This window comes from Sciurus carolinensis, chromosome 5 (genome assembly GCF_902686445.1).
Source record: "Sciurus carolinensis chromosome 5, mSciCar1.2, whole genome shotgun sequence".
In the NCBI taxonomy this organism is placed as follows: Eukaryota; Metazoa; Chordata; class Mammalia; order Rodentia; family Sciuridae; genus Sciurus; species Sciurus carolinensis.
Genome location: NC_062217.1, coordinates 167,480,738 through 167,504,516, shown reverse-complemented (window position 1 = coordinate 167,504,516; position 23,779 = coordinate 167,480,738). Strand labels below are relative to the sequence as shown.

The 23,779-nt window shown below is 40.1% G+C and overlaps 1 protein-coding gene across 1 annotated transcript in view; it reads left to right on the top strand.

The window, feature by feature from the left end:
* The first annotated feature begins 2,559 nt into the window (after nt 1-2,559).
* Nucleotides 2,560-23,779, top strand: part of Ate1 (arginyltransferase 1) — a 153,044-nt gene continuing 131,824 nt past the window's right edge. Inside the window, 9 exon segments of the mRNA XM_047554000.1 lie at nt 2,560-2,877; nt 6,125-6,188; nt 7,736-7,798; nt 12,349-12,452; nt 14,089-14,328; nt 14,331-14,342; nt 16,374-16,441; nt 16,443-16,604; nt 20,056-20,184. Of these exon segments, the coding sequence (XP_047409956.1) occupies nt 2,793-2,877; nt 6,125-6,188; nt 7,736-7,798; nt 12,349-12,452; nt 14,089-14,328; nt 14,331-14,342; nt 16,374-16,441; nt 16,443-16,604; nt 20,056-20,184 (927 nt within the window). The 5' untranslated portion in view covers nt 2,560-2,792.

The following is a 23,779-nucleotide window of genomic DNA, read 5'->3' as shown; positions in this document are numbered from 1 at the left end:
CAAGAACTTAAGTACTTAGGGCTTATCTTTGATGTGTCCAAATTGTCAGTATCATGCTCTTTCACTTTGGGGCTGTAAGTAAGATAAGTATTACATGAATATAAGATTTGCAATACCTTTACAGTCAATCTGATAATTGAGACAGCTAGCAAGCTAATAGGTAGGCAGTATATACAGTATGGATCTGTTGGACAGTGGGATGACTTAGGTAGTACAGAGTGGGACGAGATTTCATATGCTACTCAGAAAAATGAACAATTTTACATTTATGAATCATATTGGAATTTTACATTCATTATTTTGGACTGTGGTTGAATGTGAATAATTGAAATCAAGAAAAGTGAAACCAAAGATTAGGGAGGGACGGCTATATAAGGAAAAAACAAAAAGCCTCCTGGCCTCTACCTTCTGCCCTAAGCACTGCATTCCACCGTTTCATTCCACAGGACCTTGCTGTCACTCAAAATGAGAGCCCGACCATGAAAAGACTGGGAATCAAAGAACAAAATGGAGAGCTGGGAAGGGAGATCACACATTCAAGGCCAGTCTCAGCAACTTAATGAGACCTTGTCTCAAAAATAAAAAGAGCTGGGGATGCTGCTCAGTGGTAAAGTGCCTCTATTCCCAAAAAACTAAAAAAACGAAAACCCAAAATGAATGAAGCCTCTTATAAGAAAATGAATACTGAAATGTAGCAATGGAGGAAGAGGACCGGGAGAAATCTTGAGGGGCCTGGGAAACCCTACACAACCATGGCCATTCAACTGTGTGGAGGTACAAATGATACTCAGCAACATAAGGCTCCAGGTCAAGAACCTCAACTTACCTTGGTACATCTCTTAACACAGCAGACCTGGAGCCAAGAACAGTAAAACTGACCTCACAGGTTTGTTTTTCTGTGGTTCATGATTTCACTCTTTAAAACACTGAAAAGAGAATCAGCTTTACTGCTGACTGGGGAAACATGAGGTCTGATGGGCTTATTAATTTATGTGTGCACACAGGGGAAAGATGAAGGAATATTGCCTGGACATTCTTGCCACATCAAGCCTCTCTGTCTATGCTATTTTATGATCAGTATGAGCCCAATTTTAAATATGCACTAATTGGAGCCCTACAAGCTGTGACACAAATAATCTCTTATAAAGTAACCCTAGCTATTATTCTACTAATAGTCTTACTAAAAAATGGGTCTCTTACTCTATCTATTCTTATTACAACCCAACAATAAATATGACCATACCATCATGACCTCTTGTAATAATGATTTGGCTCAACATTAACAGAAACAAACCAAACCCCCTTTGACTAGACAGGAGAATCACAACTTGTGTCAGGCTTTAACAGAATATGTCGCAGGCCCTTTCACACTTTTTGGTAGCTAAGTGTACCATTATTATTATGATAAATGCTTTAACAACAATCTTTTTTCTAGGAGCTCTTTATAACCCCCAATACCTGAAACCTTTACCCTAAATTTTATTACTAAAATTCATCCTGAGCTTGGTATTCCATGAATTCAAGAATTACCTCCAATTCTAATATGACCAACTTATATACTTAACTATGAAAAAAATGTTAACTTCAAACTCTAGCCTTATAACATTATCTTTATACCTATTATAGCAGGCATTTCTCCACAAACCTAAGACAAAATATGTCTGACAAGAGTTACTTTGAGTAAATGATGAGGTTCAAATCCTCATATTTCTAAAACTGTAAGACTTGAACCTAATCCTAAGAATCCAAAATTCTTTGTGCTACCTAATACACCATGGCCTACTAATAAATAAGCTAAGTGAGTTAAAATAAGCTAAATCAGCTAAATAAGCTACCTGGCCCACACCCTGAAAATGTTGGTTTATATGGCTCCTTACAAATTAACCCCCTAACCACCTCCACTATTATATTTGTTCTCAGGAACAATAATTGCTCTGTTTAGTTCCCACTGACTTCTCATCTGGGTAAGACTAGAAATACGTCCCTGTGTGTGTGTGTATAACACAAATATATACACACTTTTACTTTGGTACTGGAGATTGAACCCTGGGCCAATTAACCACTGAGCCACATCCCCAGCCCTAGTTATTTGTTTTAAGGACCTCGCTAAATTGCTGAGCCCGGCCTGGAACTTGACATCCTCCTGCCTCAGCCTTCTGAGTCGCTGGGATTACAGGCGTGCCCCACAGTGCCCTGCTAGAAATAAGTATATTGGCTACTGTTCCCATCTTAACAACGTGGATCCACGGAAGCCGCTGCATCAGCAATCCTAGCAGCAGCTCTAACTACTCATCTCCTAAACTCAGGGCCGTGAACCCTAGTAACATTTCCAACCAACCTGGAACCCTCATGCGAACGCTAGCCTGACTTTACCTTTTAAACGACCTAGACCTACAGCTCCTCTTTAAAAGTCGTGGGGTCATCGGGCTCTGGCTGACAGCTGCTGCCTTCGGAAGCCCAGCGGCCGCAGAATGCCCGTTTCTGTACCTGCATCCTGAGCCCCGCAGCTGGCGGGCTTCCGCGCGGTGGCGGGGGCGGCCTGGAGGCAGCTTTCGGCCGAGCGCCGCGAGGGCGGCGGGGAGCCCGGCCGGAGCCTGGGTTTCCGCGCTGCGAGCCGGGCGCACGGAGCGCCGCGGTGGGCAGGGGCGGCGGGCGCGGGGCGGGCGCGGGCCCGGCGCGGCCCCCGCCCCCGCAGCGCCCGGGCCGCCTCGCTCCCCGCCTTGGGCCCCGCACCCGCCGAGCCCGGCCCCGGGCGCCGAGAGGCGTGGCCGCCCGCAGGACTGGCGGCGGCCATGGCCTCGGTGGTGGAGTACAAGGGGCTCAAGGCCGGCTACCACTGCGGCTACTGCGACTCCGAGGAGGGCAAGGCGTCCTGCGGTGAGTGCCCTGTCCACTCGGCCGCCTCGCGCCCAACGCTCGCCGGCGTCCGCCCGCCCGCCCCGGCAGCCCCCGGCGCGGGGAGCGGCCCCGGGCCCCCAGCTCCCGTTCGCCTCTTCCCTGCCCGTTCCCTTCGCGCTCCGTCTATCCGCCTCACCCTCACGAACGACTGTGGCCCCTCACGGAGAAGGAACGGAAGTAGCGGAAAGCTGCCCTCGGTCAAGATGGCGCGGGCGGCGTCAGCCCCCCGAGGCGCCCGGCCGCGCTGGGCCCGCGGGCGCCCGAGCGGCTTTGCGCGAGCCTCGCAGGCGCCTGGGCGGCGCGCTGCATTGTGGGGTGGCGGCGACGGCGGCGGCGGTGGGCCGGGCGGCGCAGCGCTCGCGGGGCCGAGGCCATGGCTTCCTGGAACGCGCTGTCGCCTAGCGTCGTGGAGTATTTCGAGGGCGAGGACTTCTATCGCTGCGGCTATTGCAAGAACGAGTCGGGCAGTCGCTCCAATGGTGAGCGTGGCGGGCGCGGGAGGCCGGAGCGCCGCGGCTCGCGGGTCTGGGCGGACCCGTCAGGGGGACGCGGGGCGGCCGAGCCCCTGGCCAGCCCTGGGCCGCGGACCCCGGGGCCCTGGCTGTCAGTTAGGCCTGACGCCTTCGGCCTCGGCAACGCAGCTCCTCGGTGCGCGCTGCAGGAAACCCCCAGGCTGTCCCAAGGCCGGCCGGGATGGCCTCGCCCTCGCCTGGCCCGGGTGCCGGTCCGCGGGGCCGGGCGCGCTGTGCTGCCGCGCCGACCTGCGCCCCGGGCGTGCAAACGGGGTGCAGGACAGGCAGGGGCCTGGTGCTGCTCGTGCAGCCGCAGATGTGTGCACACCTGTGCAGCCTCCCTGGGCGGTGTCTGCAAGCTGCGCGGGGAGCCGGCCGGGTCACTGCGGCGGGAGCGGGGCGACCGGGGGTGGTGCGGGTGTTCGTGGCGATGTGTTTGACATTGTGCCCGGGACTCGTGCTGTGTCATTCCTTCACCCGCCTCGACGAGGACACCCCGGGCAGCCCACGGTCTTGCTTCTCGTCACGACTCGGGTGTCTCTGGGGAGGTTTGTTTGTGAACAAAACCTGCTGCTTTCCTGCCGCGTCCCGCGTAGGCAGCTGTGGAGGGCAGGAGCGGTTGTCTGGGTGGAATACCCAGCTCCGTAGGAAGCGGGGTTGCTGTGAAAACAAAGTGGTTTTTCCATTGTAAAAGACTAACTGGAGCAGCTGGGGTCGTGACTCAGTGGTGCAGCCTTGCCTAGGGTTGGAACCCCAGCACCCCATTAAAAATAAAGACTGAATGGGGAGTGAGGTGGTCGATTATGGTGTGTCCGCCCTCTAATTCATTGAAAGCGTTTATTAGGTGCTTTTGTTGGCTGCGGTCCCAGGTAGAGGGTAGATTATGAAGACCAGCTAAATGGAAAATTCTTGCAGCATGTAAACGGAGGGGTTAAACGGAGAAAACAAGCAGGATGCCAATGACATATGTGACGACATGACAGTTTTGAGAGAAACAAGGCCCAGGCGAAGCCCACCAAAGAGTGGCAGTGGTTGCCTTAGATGATAGGGGTTCCATCCTTTTCTTTCTTGAGGATATTTGTATTGTGACTCCAATATCTATATGGTCAGTAAGTTACATTAAACATATCTAAAACTAATATTTTACTAAGGCCTTAGTTCTTTTCCAGTGATTTTAGTAAGAGAAGACTGACCAAGATAAATGTCTGTTTCAAGTTTTGTGGAAGAAATCTGCCTTTTCTTTTTCATCTAGAGACATCAGTATGCATTTCTGTCATTTCAATTTTAGTTTTACCCTTACTGTGAGGCACATATTTATTGTTTTGATGGGAATTATTATTCCCATTTTACGGAAGATGGAAATAGAGGCTTACAGAGAAACTTTCTGGTATTAGTGAGACTTCTTTTGTGTGTACTGGGGCTTGAACCCAGGGGTGCTTAACTACTGAGCCACATCCCCAGCCCTTTTTTTTTATTTTAGTTACAGACAGATCCTCACTAAGTTTCCGAGGTTGGCTTTGAACTGCTGATCCTCCTGCTTCAGCCTCCTTAGCCCCTGGGATTACAGGCCTACGCCACTGAGCTCGGCCCAGGTGTTTGGACATTTTTGCTGGGTGTGTGTACCATGCTTTTTCCTGCTTCGTTCTGCTCTGTCAAGCCTATCTCCACCTTTACATATCTCTGATACAGTTTACTATTTACAAAAGGGAAAAATCCACTTTCTCTCTCTCTCTCTCTCTCTCTCTCTCTCTCTTTTTTTTTTTTAAACACAGGTTCTAACTGTGTTGCCCAGGCTGGGGTCTGGAACTTGTAGTCCTCCTGCCTCAGCTGGGATTATTGGTGTGTACCACCATACTCTCTCTCTCTCGATATTTATTTATTTATTTTTGGTACTGAGGATTGAACCCAGATGTGCTTTACCACTGAAGCCCATCCCCAGCTCTTTTTACTTTTATTTTGAGACAGGCCCTCCCTAAATTTTTAGAGCTTTTCAAAATTGCTGAGACTGGCCTTGAATTTGAGATTCTCTTGCCTCAGCCTCCGAAGTTGCTGAGATTACTGGCATACACCACCACACCCAGCTCCATTTCTCTTTTAACTTAGTTCAGATATACCTTTAAATGTTGATTATCATAGTCTTTATTTTTTTCCTTATAGTTGAATGTTTATTCCATTATATTGATAATATCATAGTCCCTGTAATCATCTTTTGGTATCCTTATAGTTTTTCACTTAGAGGAAATTTTACTACATACTTTTGCCCTATTTCTAGTCTTCCAGACTGTGCTGTATGTATGTGTATTTGTGTGTGTGTGTGTGTGTGTGTATAAATAGAACTAATATGCACCAAATTTTTGCTGATTCTTCTAAAGAGACTAGTGTATTAAATCATTGGGGACCTAATTAAAGTTTGAAGCTGCGTTCCAGTCTGATTGCAGTAAGAACCTAGATTCATGATGACATAGAGAACATTGATTAATCCTCAGTTAATGTCATTACTTTTATGTGTTTTATTTTTAATTAAAATATACTTATTTTTCATTTGTGTTGCATATTATGTCAAACTAAGAAGCATGAAGTATGTGCAATATTTTTCTCCTGTGTGAGTGTTCTAAAATTTTAGCCTAAATGGCCATATTTTAAGAAGTGACAATTTGAATTTTAACAAGAAGGAAGTTTAACCTGTTGTCGTTAACACATCTTACTTTTTTCAGGCATGTGGGCACATTCTATGACAGTACAGGATTATCAGGACCTTATAGACCGAGGATGGCGAAGGTAATGTTCCTTAATACTTTCTGCTGTTTTTAAGGTACTTCTTATAATTGAACAGGGTTTGTCTTTTGAATATTTTCTTGTGTTAGAAAGAGGTTTAATAAGATGTTTATTATTTTGTGTAGTGCTTTTGTTTTTTTAAAAAATATTAGGAAAATTTCAAGTAAACACAGAAATAGAGTACATTATAATGAACCTCATGTACCTATTACTAAGCTTCAGAAGTTACTAAAATTCGCGCCAATCTTGTTTCATTGATTCTCATTGCTTCCCCCGCTTCAAGTCTCAAAATACTTTACAGCAAATTCCATCTCCAGATTATTGTTACAGATAGCATATCCATATACTCAAATAAATATATATTTTTAAGAGGGAGGGGATCTTTTTCCTTTTTAACATATCCACAATACTTTCATCACACTTTACAAAACCAGTAGTTCTTTGATTTTTAAAAAAATTTTTAAAAATTTTTACCTCTTACCCAGTTTTGATTAGATTTTTCTGGATTGTCTCAAAAATCAACTTTTTAAAAATTCCTTTACTGGTTACTCATTGCTTTTTTAAAATTGTTATTTTTATAGAAATGATTTTTAAGTAATTTGTAGGTAAAATTTCTTTTGTAAAATAAGCGACATTAAGTACTCTTTGCTAATATTCTCCAAAGACATGGAATTGAGCATACCAGTTAAAATGTTAATGACTTTAATTATGAAGCTCAAAAGGAAGATATAGGTCAGATGTTGAGGATTTTTTATGCCATGATAAGGAACCTTATTTATTTTTTTAATGTAGAGGGGAATCGTGAAGAATTTTGAGAGAGAAATGTACATGAAGGAATTTGTTTTGAATAAGAGTATTCAGATGGCAGAGAGGAGTTTGAGGGGGTGATCATGGAGACAGGAAGAAAGTTCCAGAAGTTATTGCACTATCTAGATAGGAGATGATGAAGGTTGGCATGTGACTGGCAGTGGAGATAGAGAGGAAGGGGCACATTTAAGATATGTTTTGGCTCTAGTAAGCTTGGTGATAGGATATAGAGTTGAATTAGAGGGCATAGCCTAAAAAGACTGGCAGGTTTCTGCCTTGAGAACTCAATGAGTGGCTCTGCCGTTGACTGAGGTCGGAAATGCCTGGTGAGAGGTTAGTTTGTGGCACTTCTTGCTAGTGCTTGTGGCGCATCCGTCCTGGAGTTCACAGTGGTGGTGTCCGTCAGTCCCACCTCATCTGGGTGGTTTTCTTTCGTTGTCCTGTGGTATTGGTGCACTGACTGGTAGTAGGCAAAGGCATTGAAGGGATTACAGGTGCTGGTGAGAAGGTCATTGAGGCAGTTCACCTTACAGTCAGTACGTAAAGGTTTGGGGAAGAAAAGGCTGGGTTCTGGTGGTTGGTATGCCTACTTGCAAGACGATTCTGGTTATGAAGAGCAGTTAAACCTAAATATATTTTTATACTATTCACTAAAGTTTTACCCTTAATTTAGTGCTCTTGTACTAATCTATTTTGGCCCACGTGAACACTGTAAGAAATTAACAAACTTTTTATAATTTTAGAAGCGGGAAGTACGTGTATAAACCTGTCATGAATCAGACATGCTGTCCTCAGTATACAATAAGGTAAGGGGATCTATTATGGGAAGATTGTGTGCTATTTTAAAGCAGAATCTTATGCTTTTTAAATATGAATTTCTAGTTTAGGTAGACATTATAAGGAAAGCAAATGATTTTGTACACACTGATGCTATTGTCATTCATATGCTGACCAGTAGCATTTAATAGTACTGTTTAATTGATCCTGATATAAATACGATGTGAAAAAATGTTTCATTGCTTTATTTAGCATTCTAGTTAGTGGATACTGCGAATGTTGGTAAATGTTCAAAATACTTTTAGATAAGATTTAGCAGAGGAATCTCCATATTCTAGTGTTGCTGCGCTGTGTTAACAGTCACTCAAACCACAGAATCCTATAGTAGGAGGAGAGCATAACCCCACTCTGCCATATCAGAGCCCACTTTTCTTAAAGAGAAGATGTAAACCAAAACGTCTATTTCCTGTGAAGAGTTTGCTTGATTTTTTTTCATAACCTTTTGGGCCTTTTTTTCTCTTTCTCTGAATATAAAGACCTTTTTCGCAGGTGTGGTGGCACATGCCCCTAATCCCACTTGAGAGGTTGAGGCAGGAGGATCGCAGTTCAATCTTAGCCTTTGTAATTTAGCAAGACTCTTATCCCAAATGAAAAATAAAGGTCCTCCTCCCTAATCTCAGGAGAAACAGGATTCCATTACTTCTCCATCCTAGGCAGAGTAACTGTCCTTGAGCACACACCCACCACATGAAGGAAGTAATTCAGATTTTGAGGATGGCACCAGAAGATCTAAGAAGTGACTATATCACAAATTAACAAGTGAATTACAACTTCAGACAGAGAACACCTGGAACGAAACCTTTGAATCACCTCTTTAACATCCATTCCTGTTCCCCTTAATGGGCAGAATCACAGACTCTGGGACAGGAGTCCCCTGTTTATCCTTTGCTAGCAAAACAGTAAAACTTCTTTTCCCCTATAATAAATGAATGAATGAATGAATGAATGAATGGGGATGTAACTTAGTGGTAGAGTGCCTCTGGGTTCAATTCCTATTACCAAAAAAAAAAAAACATTTTGTAGAAAATATGAAAGATACTTTTAACTTTTGAGTACGTATTTGTCCTGTTTCAATGTGCATATACGTTCTAGATTGAAAATCTCGATTGCCTCTCTCTCCTTTGATTCCTGCACCTGCCTACCTTAATTGCTGTTAACTTGTTTTAGAGTTGATACTATTTTGAGAAATTGATGAAAGTCAAGCCCCTTTCTGTTTAAAGAAAAACCTTGGGGGCATATAGACACAGACATATCACCTGTATGTCTTAATTTTAGGATGATCACAGACTCCCAATCGTCTGCTGATCCCTAATGAAGAGCCTTTTCTCTTACCTAACTGGACATCAGATGGGAAGATGATAAAGAGAAAAGATTGGCATGTGGTTGCTGACACCACCTCATTTGTTCACATGATAGAACGACAGCGCAGCGTTTGTCGTCCTCCTTCAGCTTTCTTGGTTATGAAGAGATGGCAGTCTGCAAGGCAGAAGTCGTTTTCCTGTAGATAACCGTTCATTGGGTTATGAACAAGATACCCTGAGCATTTTAATGATCAGAAAAGGGTGATTTCAGTTGGTTGAAGAAAAATAATCTAAAATAATTGTTATATGCAAAGCACTCTCTAGGTGTGTTGTCTTTATGAGAAAACATTCAGTTAACTGCTAAATGTGGTTTTTGAATTTCACATGGAATCAAACATTTCCTGAACTGAACTGTTGATCTTTACAGCATTTCTTTATATATCTTAATCTTTTGGAGTTGTTATTCATGCTTCCTCTTCAGATCATTTTGTTCACTGTAGTGTTATAATGAGAACTAATGTAAAGGAAAGGAAGTTAAATCTCACGACTTGTCTTTTTTTGGGGGGAGGAGGGTACCACGGATAGAACTCAGGGTCACTTAACCACTGAGTCACATTCCCAGCCCTATTTTGTATTTTATTTAGAGACAGAGTCTCCCTGAGTTGCTTAGCACCGCACTTTTGCTTGAGGCTGGCTTTGAACTCAACAATCCTCCTGCCTCAGCCTCCAGAGCCACTGGGATTACAGGTGTGTGCCTTGGCACCCAGCTACAACTTGTCTTTTTGATTGGCAGAGGTTAGGGGCTGCCTGTCCAACTCATGAATTTAAAACTTTGTCAGCTTTATATGTACTCATAAAGTCCAAATAGTTCCATAAAGCTTATTTTGGACTAGTAGCCCTGAAACCGTCCTTTCCCTTTCCCTTTCTCTGAGACTGTCACCTTCAACCCTTAGCTGATTCTTAACATGCTTGTTTAATTACAATACTTACATACCCCCTGCCCCCCAGTATTGCAGGGCTTCTCCCCATGAATGAGGATATGGCTGTCTTTTACTGTCCCACTGCCACAATCAGGCTCGTTTTTGTTCTCACCTGCAGCTTCTCATCTTAGAAGTATGATGATGTGGGATGAATGTGTTCTCACCATTATGAACGTGTGACTGTGCTTCACAGCTGAAACACAGTTGTGTAGGGTTCTGTGGTTACTTTTCTTGCTTTCCCTGGAGTTAATGATTGTGTTGTTTGCAGAGTCTTCAGCGTACCTGTTCCCAGGTTATTCTGAAACCCTCTCCCAGTGGTGTACTTTTCCTCTTGGTGTGTTTAAATGTATTGAGTCTGCCCCACTTTTTCTTCCTGACTCTCTCATGGCCCTTTGATCTGTTCTGGTCTGGGCAGCTGCCCACCACACCTGGTACATCACTGCATCCTGGATCTCTCTTCTCTTCATCATTATCGTGGTTTGCTGTTTGGCTCTTGAGTTGACTCCCCATCTCCTGTATCTGCCTTCTTTCTTTGATTATTCCCTTGTTTTAGGGAAGCACATCTTCTAAAGCTTCCTGAGGAGAAGTATACAAAGAAAGATTTTTTTGAGAGTTTGCATTTCCGAAAATGTTTTAATTAACTCCTCAATTGGACTTTTTAGTTCTGCATATGGAAATGTAAGATGGAAGTAATTTTCCTCTGGAGTCTTAAAGGCTTTGCACATTGTTATTCTGTTGTTCAGAAGTCAGGTGGCATCTAATTCTTGTGCCTTTGTCTGAAATGTGTTCTTTGTCTTTGGAAGATCTTTTGTCCTCAGTGTTCTGATACTGCACAATATGTCTGGCTGTGTGTCTGTTTTTATCTATAACATGTGGCCTTGAGTGTGGGACCCTTCTGGTGTGGGAAATCCTTCAGTTTGGGAAAGTTTTCTTGAATTGTTTTGTTGATCTTCCCTCCACTTTCTTTCTTTTAAATGCCTTTATTCAGATGTTGTACCTTTTGAACTGGTCCTTTTTTTTTGGTACTAGGGATTGACTCCAGGGGCATTTTACCATTGAGTCACACCCCCAGCCCTTTCTATTTTTTATTTTGAGGCAGGATCTCAGTAAGCTGCTTAGGGCCTTGCTAAGTTGCTGAGGCTGGCCTCAGACTTGAGATCCCTTTGCCTCGGCCTCCCTAGTCTCTGGATACAGGTGTGTATCACCATGCCCTGCTTCTCTGACATTTTTCTTTTCACTTTTCCTTCTATTCTTATCAGTTTTTCTGGGAAATTTTCTTAATTTTATTTTCCAGGTCTCCTACTTAATTTTTATTTCTCTTACCAGTCTTTCCTTCTGAGGGTCTTTTATTTTGGCCTATTTTCCTTTTGTGTGGGGGAGATACCTGTTGTTCTACGGCTGTGGTAGCTAAAGAGAAATAACAGATTTCTCTGAGGAGTTTTTTAAGGTTCTTCTGCTTAGTCTAAACCTGAAGATCGCCTTCTCCAGTTTATTAGGTACCTATCTATATAGTACAGACTGTCCTTGAGGATCTGGTAACTTCAAGGTTCCAGTGTTCCACTGGAAGTTCTGTGCACCCAAGTGGGGCTTACTTTCTGTGAGCTTCAGGTTGGTTGATCTGACTGGGCTCTTCTGTTGGAGATTTTGTGATGAGTTTTCAAGTCTGATCATATTTTGGAGCGAAAGAATAATCTGCTGTTGTTCTGGGACTGGGTTGGGGATCTTAGGATTTAGTATGTAGACCTCATTTAAGCTTCTTGTTTTTAGTACAGTATGCTTGCCATGTAAGAGGTCCTATCTTTTGCTTTCTCCTGAAAGCTAGCTAGTATAGGAAGTCAAGTAGGCAGAGAAGGGAGGGGATCTGACATCTGACTGCTTTGTAAATGGACTTTGAGAGAATCCATGAAAGTCTTTTCCCTCTGTTACGGTTCAGCTTTCTCTGGTCAGCCGTCAGTCCTCACTGTACCTCTACTTTCCCCCTTCCAGCATTTCTCTCCTTCGCTTTTTCGATCTTGGTTTATATGTTTTTCCTTTCTCTTTTTCCCTCTCTCCTTCCCTCCCTTTCCCCCTACCTATAGCGTTAATGAAATTTAGTGTGGAATTAGAGGCTATATTAACCCCATCTTTAATTAGAAGCCCGTGTATAACATTGACCTCAGTGTCTTGGTACTACCCAGAACTGATTTTATTTCTTCAGATTTTTAGTTTTCTTTAAAAATATTCATTTTGCTTTTCTAGGTGCCGACCTTTACAGTTCCAGCCATCAAAATCTCACAAGAAAGTTTTGAAAAAAATGTTGAAATTTCTGGCTAAAGGGGAGATTTCCAAAGGAAATTGTGGGGGTAAGATGAAACCAGGTCTAAAATCTATTTACTTTAAATTGATGTACCTTTTCAGGGTTCCCACTTTCAAACACCTTAAGTTAGGTAGGGGAGTGGGGTCACTGCAATCATGTACTACTGAGATGACAGGGACTACATTCTGCCATTACAGTCACCACTGGACCCCCAGAACAAGGAAGGAGAGTTGAGCTTAGAAAGAAAATTGAGAATCATTTTTAAAATGTTGTGACTTTGGGAGTTTATTGAAATTTTCATTTTCTGAATGTTTTGACAACTCATCTTACTCAATTCCTATAATATGCTTATGAAGTCAGTAAAAAGTGGCATTATGTCTAGAGAAACAGATATTCAGATGCAACCTATACAAGACTGCACTGTCTCTTTGCTGAGTAAAGATCAGGTTTTCTGTATTTGAATAAGGCTTTCCTTCAGGAAATTATACTGTCTGAAGTTGTTTTTTATTTGTCTGATAAATTTTAAATTATGAGTGACTTTCCTAAGAGATGATTAGTAGCATTTAATTAACTTTGGTTACAGATACTTAACTTTTTCATATTTTTTAGTCTCTTTTTTAATCTTTAAGATAGTTTTCCTGTTGGCAGTGCTCTCTATTCTCAGAGCTCTTTTTCACAATTGCTATAGGAAGCACTTAATCTGAGGAACCTCCTAGCTCACTAATTCATTCCACAAGTATGGTTTCCATGCTTGCAATGTCCCTGCCACTGCTTTATGCACTGGAGATAGAGGCCTGTATGCGCAGCCCTGAGTGGACCGGGATTTAGGATGATGTGGAGCAGACTTGGTAGAGCTGTGGGTACGAAAGAGGCCAGAGGTTCATTGTTGATTGGAGCATTCTAAACATCAGAATTTTGGTGCAGCTCTGACTAGTTTTATTGATACATACTCTTCAAGTTTAAATAAATTTTATTTGCTAGTCAGTGTGCAGTTTTTTTTTTGAGTCTGGGAATCATGTTCCAAGTGTCAAAAATAAACTTGTAGATAAGCTTTGAGGATGCCATTCCTTTGTAAATTGATGGTTGTCTCTCTTTTTACATAGCTTTCACATGTGGCTCTTTATTTGCCTTGTTATGAGCTTCTGAATTATTTATGTCTGAACTTAATTCACAGGAATGATGTACATTAGGGTAAAAGCCTAGATAACTGTGGCCAAGAGACACCAAAATCTGAATGAACAGTGATGTCAGTCTGTTTCTTTCCTCATGCACATTGTGGTTGTTCCCGATAGGCCTGGAGCTTTGCTCCCCCTCGGCCATTCTGGGACTCTCTTCAACATTTGATTTCCAAGGTCACTCTTTTTTTTATTTTAACCCAGTCAGGGGAGATGAGTAAGAATAGAAGTCCTGGGTCAAAAATTTTCCTTTAAATGAGACAAAATTAGATCTTCTGTTGGTGGGAACTTGGTCACATCTTGCAGAGGGATGGGTGGTGCCTTCTGCTAGGGTGGCATGGTTTCAAGTACACCTTTCCTGCTTTGAAAGGCAAGAGAACGGATTTGGTGGACACAGAGTAGTTTCTCTACAATGGAAACTGCTATAATGGGGCATTAGAGTTCTGTGTTATCTTGTCTGTGTCAAATGACCCCAACTGATGGACTGTCCTTTCTTCTGACTTGTAGATGAGCCCATGGATTCCACAGTGGAGGATGCTGTTGCAGGTGACTTTGCATTAATAAATAAATTGGATATAAAGTGTGATCTTAAAACTCTCAGTGATGACCTCAAAGAGAGCTTAGAGAATGATCAGATGAAGAAAGAAAGAAACTCAAAGAAAGAAGAATCAAATGAATTAATTCATTCACAAGCTATAGAAGAGAAGTTGGGCTCTGGTGAACCATCACATTCAATTAAAGTTCATACCGTCCTAAGCCAGGTAATGAACATTTGATATCAAGTTGTATTAACTGCTTTGATTCTTTGTTGAGTCATTGCGGTGCCTAGCTTTCCTGGCAACGAGAGCCCTGTTTTATACTGGAAGCAACTACCTAGATATACATGGACAACTAATGTCTTTTTTAAACCATTTTGCTTAAAAGCCTGAAATAGTATCCTTATTTTCCAAGTACAGACATTTCAAGAATTTCATTTCATTACATTAGAACCTTAGAGGCTTTCGAATTAAATTTTTGTCAGTGAAAAGGTATGGTGATAAACATTGTTATTTTTAGCTTTGTGAGACAATGTAGATTATAGGTATTATGCCCAAAATACAGATATTGTGAAATTCTTCAGTTTATCATTACAATTTTTAATATAATTAATTTTTATTTAAAGATGTCTATATTTTTATGTTTATCTTAATAAGATAAGATGTTTTCCTAAGGTCTTATTTATAAAAAGTTAGGTTTAAAAAATTCAGACACTATTAAATGGATTTTTTATCTGTATGTGTATAACTTTTTCAAAATTACTTCATAAAATATAAAGTTTGATAGTTTTTGAATTAATTATTATTTATTCAAAATGACCCCAGGAGCAATTTTTTAGTATTATAAATTTGTATTTTTTGTTCCAGTTATATATAGAAGTTAAAGTGCAAGAAACTTTGTTTGCACTTTTTGAATAGTTTTTACATAAATCATTCATGGTATTTACAATTGATGTTAGTCTGAGATTTCATCCTAATTAATAAAAATAGTCCAATGAAATATTAAGAATGACTTAGAGAATTTCTTTCAATCCTAATTCTTCTGTGTGATAGTTACCTCTTTTATTCATTTCTAATAAATATTACTTATAACTTATTAAATTTCTAAAAAAAATTTCATTACAGAGGATTTCAACTATAGGCAAGTGTGGAGGGAATAGTATAGTGAATGTCATGTCCCATCCTTGTCTGAAACAGTTCTGTACTTATGACGGTCACTTGTTTTATCTCTATCCAAATCTAGTTCCCTTTTCCAGTATCACACTGAAGCAAATTCCAGATACTATACCATATTCTTTAGAATTCATCTGTAAAAGATAAGAACTTGAAAAACATATTCAAAATACCATTATTACACATAAGTAAAATTTCATAATGCCATTGGATATTCAGTGTTCAAATTCCAATTTTTTAAATATTGGTTTGTGTCAAGAGCCAGATGATTCCAACACAATTCATTGATGCATTTTAAAATAATCTCTTTGAACTACAGGTTTCTCTTCTGTTGTTCCCCTTTTTAACTTGCAGGTTATTACTTGTTGAAGAAACTTGAGTTTTTTCTTGGATTGTTTGTCCCACTCTGTGTAACTGACTGATCATATCCGCAAATGCAGTTTAACCTGTTCTTCTGCCACCTGTAAATTGATAGTTGGATCTAGAACTCTGGTCAAATTCAGGGCTAAGTTTTCTTTTGTTCTTTTTAAGGGGAAAGTTTTATATTGGGGTATTACTTATTTGAGGGCTGGTAAAGTTACTTTATGGGTGGTTGAATTTCTTTCAGGAGATAGAAGTGTCTGGGTGCCTCTCTTTTATTAGTGCTAATAGTCCTGGCTACTCAATACCTCGATCTGTTTATTAATTATGGATTCTAATTCTGCCGTTCATTCATTCATCATTCATTCATTCACCGTCATCAGTGCTGTCAGGAATGCCTCTACAAGTGTGGGTCAGACAAACAGAAGATATCGGATTGGATTTTGTCCTTTCTGCTTACAAAGGCAGAAAAATGGATGGTATTTTAAGAGATTTTCAGTAGTAGAACTACCTTGAAAAGTTTTGGTGACCCTTTCCTTTTTTGGCAACTCTTACTTCTGAGGTAGAATTGCAAGATGAACTTAGAGCCTCTTCCCAGGACCTGTGAAGTCTCCCCCAGAACTACCTGTTAGAACTCTTTGGACTTTATAGAATTTTTGAGATCTTAAAAAGACATTTTTAGAGCCACATGTGATTGGTCTAATATTTTGAAATTCTTTTTAGGCAAAGGGGCTGATTTGAGTAAGCCTCCATGTCGTAAAGCAAAGGAAATCCGGAAAGAAAGAAAAAGGTTTAAAACTCATGCGGCAAAACCCAGCTGGAGAACATGAGGGTTTCCAGGCGCAAGGTCAGCCACCATCTTTGTTCCCACCAAAGGCTAAATCCAACCAGCCCAAATCACTTGAAGATTTAATTTTTGAATCTTTGCCTGAGAATGCGTCACACAAATTAGAGGTACTTTGAAGGCTTTTTTTTTTCTTTGTTTTTTTGTTTGGGTACTTTATTTTCTTTGAAATTATTTGCTGATATTTTGATATTTTAAATATAAGAAATGAAAGAGTTGGGATAGAATAGGATTTGTATTTACTAAGTTAGCTACTGTTTGAGAGAAGTATCCATTTCTTAAAAATTTTTTTTTGAAAATATTTGAGGCAACCAGCTACTAAAATTCTGAAAATAATTTCAGTTTTAGCATGTTATTAGTGGTGCTCTGACTTTCTGTATCCTTGATTGAAATTAAGTAGTTAGAACAAAAAGAAAAATACTCTTTAGAATTTCATTTTAGAAATTTAGATAGCAAAAGGTAGTTTATTTTTTTATTTTTTATTTTTTTTTTTATGGTGCTGGGGATCAAACCCAGGGCCTTGTGCTTACAAGGCAAGCACTCTACTGGCTGAACTATCTCCCCAGCCCCGCAAAAGGTAGTTTAGATAGTAAGAGACTAGATCACACTAGGCAAATCACTGTTTTACCTGTTAGAGTATTCTGATCTGATGAAGACGTCAACCATGTCACATATGGATGCCAGCAGTGGAGAATTAACCAAGTAGTATTAAGTTATATTGTAAAAGTCCTCGCTCATTAAGTATTCCCAACCAACATAGGTGTAATATGAATGTTTTGAGAGCTAAAATTCTCTTTTTTTCTAAATCGAGTTACATTTATAGATCAATTTCAGATTTCTTAGTATGAATATCACTTGTATGAAATTCTAAGCTGAGCATAGTGGCACATGCCTGTAAATCCCAACTACTTCTTTGGCGGGGGGGTGGGTCTGAGGCTAGAGGATCCAAAGTTTGAGCCAGCCTGGGCAGCATAGAGAGACCTGTCTCAAAGTACATAAATAAATAAATAAAAATAATTGTCTTCTCTAAGACATTTACCATAATGATTTTATTATATTCTCATACCTGATTAGGAACTCATTAGCCTTTGAATTCGTAACTTAGTATCATCTAATAATATCACTTAATGTTAGACCTAATACTAAAGATTAACTTTGATACATTGTAAACTTTAGGGCAATATATATATTATCAAACATAAACTTTATTTTAATAACTGCAATTATTATAACTGCTTGCTACTCTGATTTGGTATTGATTTTTTCCCCAAAAAATCAATTGTAAAGAGAGTTGAGCACACTACTTAAAATATTTTATTAAGAGACTTTATAAAGAGACTTTTTTTTTTTATCATAAATAGTAATATATTCAGGGAACCAACCATACCTATGTAACAGTTCTATAGGCATCAACTTTTCCTTCTTTTTTTATATTGGGGAAGAAACCCAGGGCCGTACATATTCTAGGCAAGTGCTCTGCCACTGAGCTACATCCCCAGCCATCCATTCATTCAATTATTTATTTATTTTTGTGGTAGTGAGGATTGAACACAGGGCCTTGCACATGATAGGTAAGTGCTTTACCACTGAGCTATCCTCAGTGCCCCCCAGCCCCCCTTTAAAATTTTATTTTGAGATACCAGCTCCGAAGTTACCCAGACTGGCTTTGAACTTTTGATCCTCCTCCTTTAGCCTCCCAAGTAGCTGGGTTACAGGCATGCACCATCACACCCAGCCCTCTTTTGCTTTTTTAATGTTATGATACCCAGGATGTATAGAGATTGGTTATCCACTGGGTGTCACTCTCCATGTAGGAATTACTTCTCTTGGCCCACAAGAACATTTACGCCTTTATTATATTGCATTTACTTTTGTTTTACTATTGTGTTGTGCTAATACTTTTAAGTGTTTAGTAAATAAATAATAGTAAAATATATATTAACCATTACCACATGCAATTAGTACTTTTAACTCATTCTCATTTTATATTTGAGAAAACTAAGTCACAGAGAGGTTAATTTACTTGACCAAGATGGTGACAGTGTGAGATTTAAGTAAAATAAATCTAATTTCAGAGTCTTCATTTTTATCATGACGTGAAGGAAAGCTTTGTGAGGGTTATCTTTTATACTTGGAATTGTAAGTTTAAAGTTAGTAATGATGAATGAAAATGTCCAAAAAATATATTCACAGTTTCAGTATTTCTGACTGATTATTGATGGTGATTTGTATTCAGCTAGCGTTAAGGAGTATTCGTACGTGCACCAAGAGAGCTGGAAGGGTCCTGCCGGTGTGCAGTAGACAGGCATGCATGTTCAGCCATCAGAGTGAAGCTTAGAGTTAGAGGGGCTCTTCTTTTGGCGCCTCCAGGAGGCTCGAAGTTGCAGAAATAACTTCTTCATTAACTGATTTTTTCCCTAACGTTCAGGATTATTATGTTTATGCTTTAATATTTGCTGAAACTTGTTTTTTTTTTTTAAAAGTGGGAATTACTGTTAATGCATATTCTACAGAATGAATAAATAATTAATGAACATTGTTTTTTAACTCCTTCTGAAGGTGAGGGTGGTGAGATCATCTCCACCAAGTTCTCAGTTCAAAGCCACATTTCAGGAGTCTTACCAGGTCTATAAACGTTACCAGATGGTTATTCACAAGGACCCACCTGACAAACCAACTGTGAGCCAGGTCAGCAGGGCAATTGTCATTTTTCTGTGCAAATAGCACTTTCCCCTCCAATTGGTATCATTGTATGAAATCTTGATTTATTTGTGGTACATTTGACTTATATTCGGTTTGCAGCTTATCTGCACAGAGATAAGACTGAGTTAATAGACATTCTGAAAGTGCAAATGGTACCTAGTGTCATGTCAAGTGCCAGTTATGTATAATTTCAAAGTGGAAAATAACATGTAAAGTTTATTTAAAGTCACTACATCTGGATGCATTTACCTGAAAGTGAGTAATAGAGCTCTAAGGTAAAATACTGAGAAAAATATATTTCTATGTTAGACGTGTGTTGTCCAACATGGTTAGTATGCTTTATCCATATTTAAAAGTATTTGTAGAAATAGTCATAGCTAAATTCTTCTTTGTTAATGTACTACCCATACACAACTGAGTGGGACTGGAAAACTAAGATAGCATAGTGTTTTAATGGATGTCCTCATAGCACTATTGTAATTTTATAAATCAGTTGACCCAAGAAAAATCTGGAAAGGGAAAGCAAACTTAAAACACTTAACATAAGTAGAGAATGCAGTAGTGGCCATGACCACAGTTAGCAACAGTGCCGACTAGTGCACACAGAACCACAGTGGATGGATAAAGAAAAAACAAATGCCCTGACCTTCTGTAAGTTGGTTATGGTATTTATGTAAAGTTAACACTTAGGTTGGGTGCCAGGCAGCCTATTCCAGAGGATCTTGTTTTTATGAGAAATTCCAGTGCTGAGCTTTGGAAGTGGATTTGCGGAGATCTTAATCTAGCCTCACCTTCAGAAGCACATCATCAGGTAGAGATGTTTCAATAGCATTTGCTTGTATTTTGCTTGCTCTGAAGGTGAGGTTAGTACCTGTCTCCTTTGAGGACCCAGAGTTCAAGTCGTCCTTCAGCCAGTCCTTTTCTTTATATGTCAAGTATCAAATGGCCATACACCAGGATCCGCCTGATGAATGTGGAAAGACTGAGGTACTGTTTGCTAAACATTTTTTCTTTTGTTGACAAGGTCATCTGTGAAGAAGCATAATATGTATATACAACCTTCTTGTGCCATTTTCTTGCCTATTAAGTAGAGGGGATCTTCCTTTCATTGTGATTTGCTGAACTGTTGTGAAAATGAGTCACAAATGTGAGCATGTTGAATCCTTCAGAAAAAAGATTGAAGATATGTCCTCCTGCAGTGTTCTCTTAAGGAACCTGAATGTAGGGTGCTTATAGGTTCAGTTGTTCAGCCTAGGTGACCAGAATTTACTAAGTGGCCATATGTGCCAGATGGTGTGCCATGGAACCACGGGAAAAGTTCAAGGAATTGATGATTAACTGGGAAAGACAGATCATGAAGTAGATGGGAGAGATGCAATAAGTTGAGTTTATTATTTAGAGCATCTTTTAATAAGCATTTACTGAGGGCCTGTGTTTTCTAGTCTGGGGATATTGAATGAATGAGTGTGCTGTTGTCACAGTGGGATAGTTAAGTGTTGGAAGAAGGGTGCTAGCAGATGCGGAGGAATTAAGAGTTTTGTTTATTTATTTATTTATTTAATTGCTCTTGTTTTTCTAATGGCACAGAATATATAAGCTAAAGAGAGGATTAATAAGGCAGGCGGTCAACACTCCATGTTCCCTGAGAAAAGGCTGACTTCCCGGGCTCCTACAGTCTTCTGGTTAAAAGGTTTGATTTGCAGGTGAATAGCATCAGTGTGCCCTCAGATGCAGAATCTCAGGCCCCAGCTTAGGTCTACTCAGCCAGAATCTGCATTTTAAATGAAGTCTCCAGATTTGAAAAGTGCTGACCTGGGTTCCCCACTGAGATGCACAGCTGGGGTCCATGCATTTGCCCGTAAGGATTCTGCTGAGCCAAGAAGCTGCTTTGGGGGTGGGGGGTGAGGTCTTATTTTTTCTGAACTTTGCTTCTTCCCCCTGCTCTGGAAACTGAGGCTTTGTATCTGCCTGCTTAACAATCTCTACATTGTCTAATGTGTTCACTCTGAGACTTTCCCTCAAACTTTCCCAGCCAGCTTCAGACCTCTGTGCAGGTCATTTATATAGACCTACTGTAGTGGTCCCAGCATTGGAAGTCTAGTTTCTGGAACAGGCAAAAAGTTCCTGTGTTAGAATTAGGCATTGGGTTTGTAGGGAGAGTCAGCTTGGTGTAGGACTGGAGGTTACAGAGTTTATTTGAGAGGTTCTTGCTGGGCCAAGCCTGCACAGAGGAATAAGTGAGTGTCAGGCTAAAGAGAGAAGAGCATTGTGGGCAACAGGACTGGAACGTGTGGAGATGTGCAAGTCAAAATGGTATGCTGTGTTTGAGAAACCATTGGCTCAGTATGGTCAGAGTATTGGGTTTGTGTTAGGCTTTGGAGATTTAAGTAGGAGCCACATTTTAAAAAAAAGTTATTTGGGAAATACTTAAAACCCCTAAGTACCCATCTTCAATGGTTCTCAGCATGCTACCATTTTTATTTATGTCTCTCCTTAGTTTTTTGTTGTCACTTCGCTGGGTTATTTTATACCAAATCTTAGATATAATTTGATGTATACTTCAGTATGTATCTTATTGCCAAAGTGGAACAGTCAGGTAAATGCCTCCTAAAGGAGACCAGTATGTATAAAACACTGCTGCCTAAGGATATTCTTGCTAAAGAAATGGAATCCGGATCTTTACAAGCTTCTAGATCTAATTAATCAGTTCACAAGAAAGATGAGGGCTAAAGGAATATGTTAAACAACACCTGGGTAATTTGTATGATAAATGATCTATTTATTTTAATAAATAAACGTTCTTTCAAAGAAAAGAAGGAACTCTGTTCTTGATTAAAAGTTAGAAACTTAAAAGAAGAACGTGTCTACAATACCATCCTCACACAGCAAAATGCACAAAAATCTTATCATATAATGAATGTCCAGTACATATTCAGTTTTCTCTAATCACTTCAAAAATGCCTTTTTATGGGCTGGAGTTGTAGCTCAGTGATAGAGCACTTGCCTAGCACATTCGTGAGGCACTGGGTTCGATCTTCACCACATAAAAATAAATAAATAAAATAAAGGTGTTATATCCATCTACAACTTAAAAAAAATACCTTTTTACATTTGGTTTGTTGGAATCATGATTTCTTTTGCTATTCTTATAAGTATTAATTTGGAACAGATTTTCCTCTTTTGAAAATCACATTTTCTTTAAGAAGTTAGGTCATTTATTTTAGAATTAACTTTGCTTCTTTCTATTCTTTTTGAAAATACAAGCAAAAAGTACCATGAATGTGACGTTTATGTGTGTGTTTGTGTGTGATCTCTCTCTTTGTATGTATGAGAAGTGCTTATATGTTAGTATATAAGCATGTGCATCGCCATATATGCATATTTATATTATATACCATGCTATCACACATGTGCATGCACACACACACACACACACACACACACACTCACTCACACTCACTCACTCTTCCCCCTTTTTCTTAGAGACAGACACAACCCAAATAGAATGCCACACTTACCTTTTGTGTCCTGGAGCTCACTCCACAGCAGTATATGGAGAGGTTGTTTTTTCATCTTTGTTATATGTTTGAACAGATTGCTGGGTCACAGGTGGACCCCTCTTCAGAGAGGGTCCGTTCCATGGGAGCCGTCCCACTTGGCATCACTCTGGCAGTTCACGAGAATGCCTGCTCCTCCGTGGCTGTAGTCATGGAATAGTAGGCAAACGTTTTGGATTTGGATTTTTGCCATATAGATAATAATGAAATTTCTGTGTTATTTTTAATTTATATTCCTTTTATATAAGTGAAGTTGAGCATAGTTTCATAGGTTTAAAGACCATTAGTATTTTTTTTCTATAAACCATTTGGTCATATTTTTGCTCATTTTTTCTGAGGGGTATTGGGAACTCTACACATTTTTTTTTCACTTTCATATGGTGTTTTCTCCTGCAAAAGTTGATTTTTACATTGTTGTGTAATCTAGAGGCTAAAATTTGTAGAGCTACTAAATAAAGTCTTTGGACTTTAATGTTAATGTGATAGAGAATTATTTAAGAATTTTGAATAGTGGAGCTGTAAATTCTGTATACTTGTTGAGAAATTTGATGGGCAACAGAAACTGAAGTTGAGCTGATTTTTTTTTTTCTTTGCAGTGCTGGGGATTGAACCCAGGGCATTGGTATACCTAGACAAGTGCTCCACCACTGAACAACATTTTCTGTTCTGTGAACTAATTTTTTTTAAAGAGAATTTTACTTGCATATGTGATTCAGAACTTCTAGCCTTTTTAGAACCTACGTGTGTCTTCTCTCTGTAATGATTTTTCTCTCACGCAGACGTGTGGTAGAAGAGGTGAATGCTGTCACTTTAGGGCTCACGTTCTTACAGTGATCTCAGCAAAAATTAATTTATGCTTCTTTCCTGATGATTTCAGTGAAAAGTTCCAAGGAATGTACTAACTGGCACAGCTTCAGATATATCCTTATCCCTGAGACTGAGCCAATCCCAGTGGCTGCGACTATGAGAAACTTGTCATGTTTGGGTCACACGCCCCACCCAGAAGTTCAGGTGAAGGAGGATCT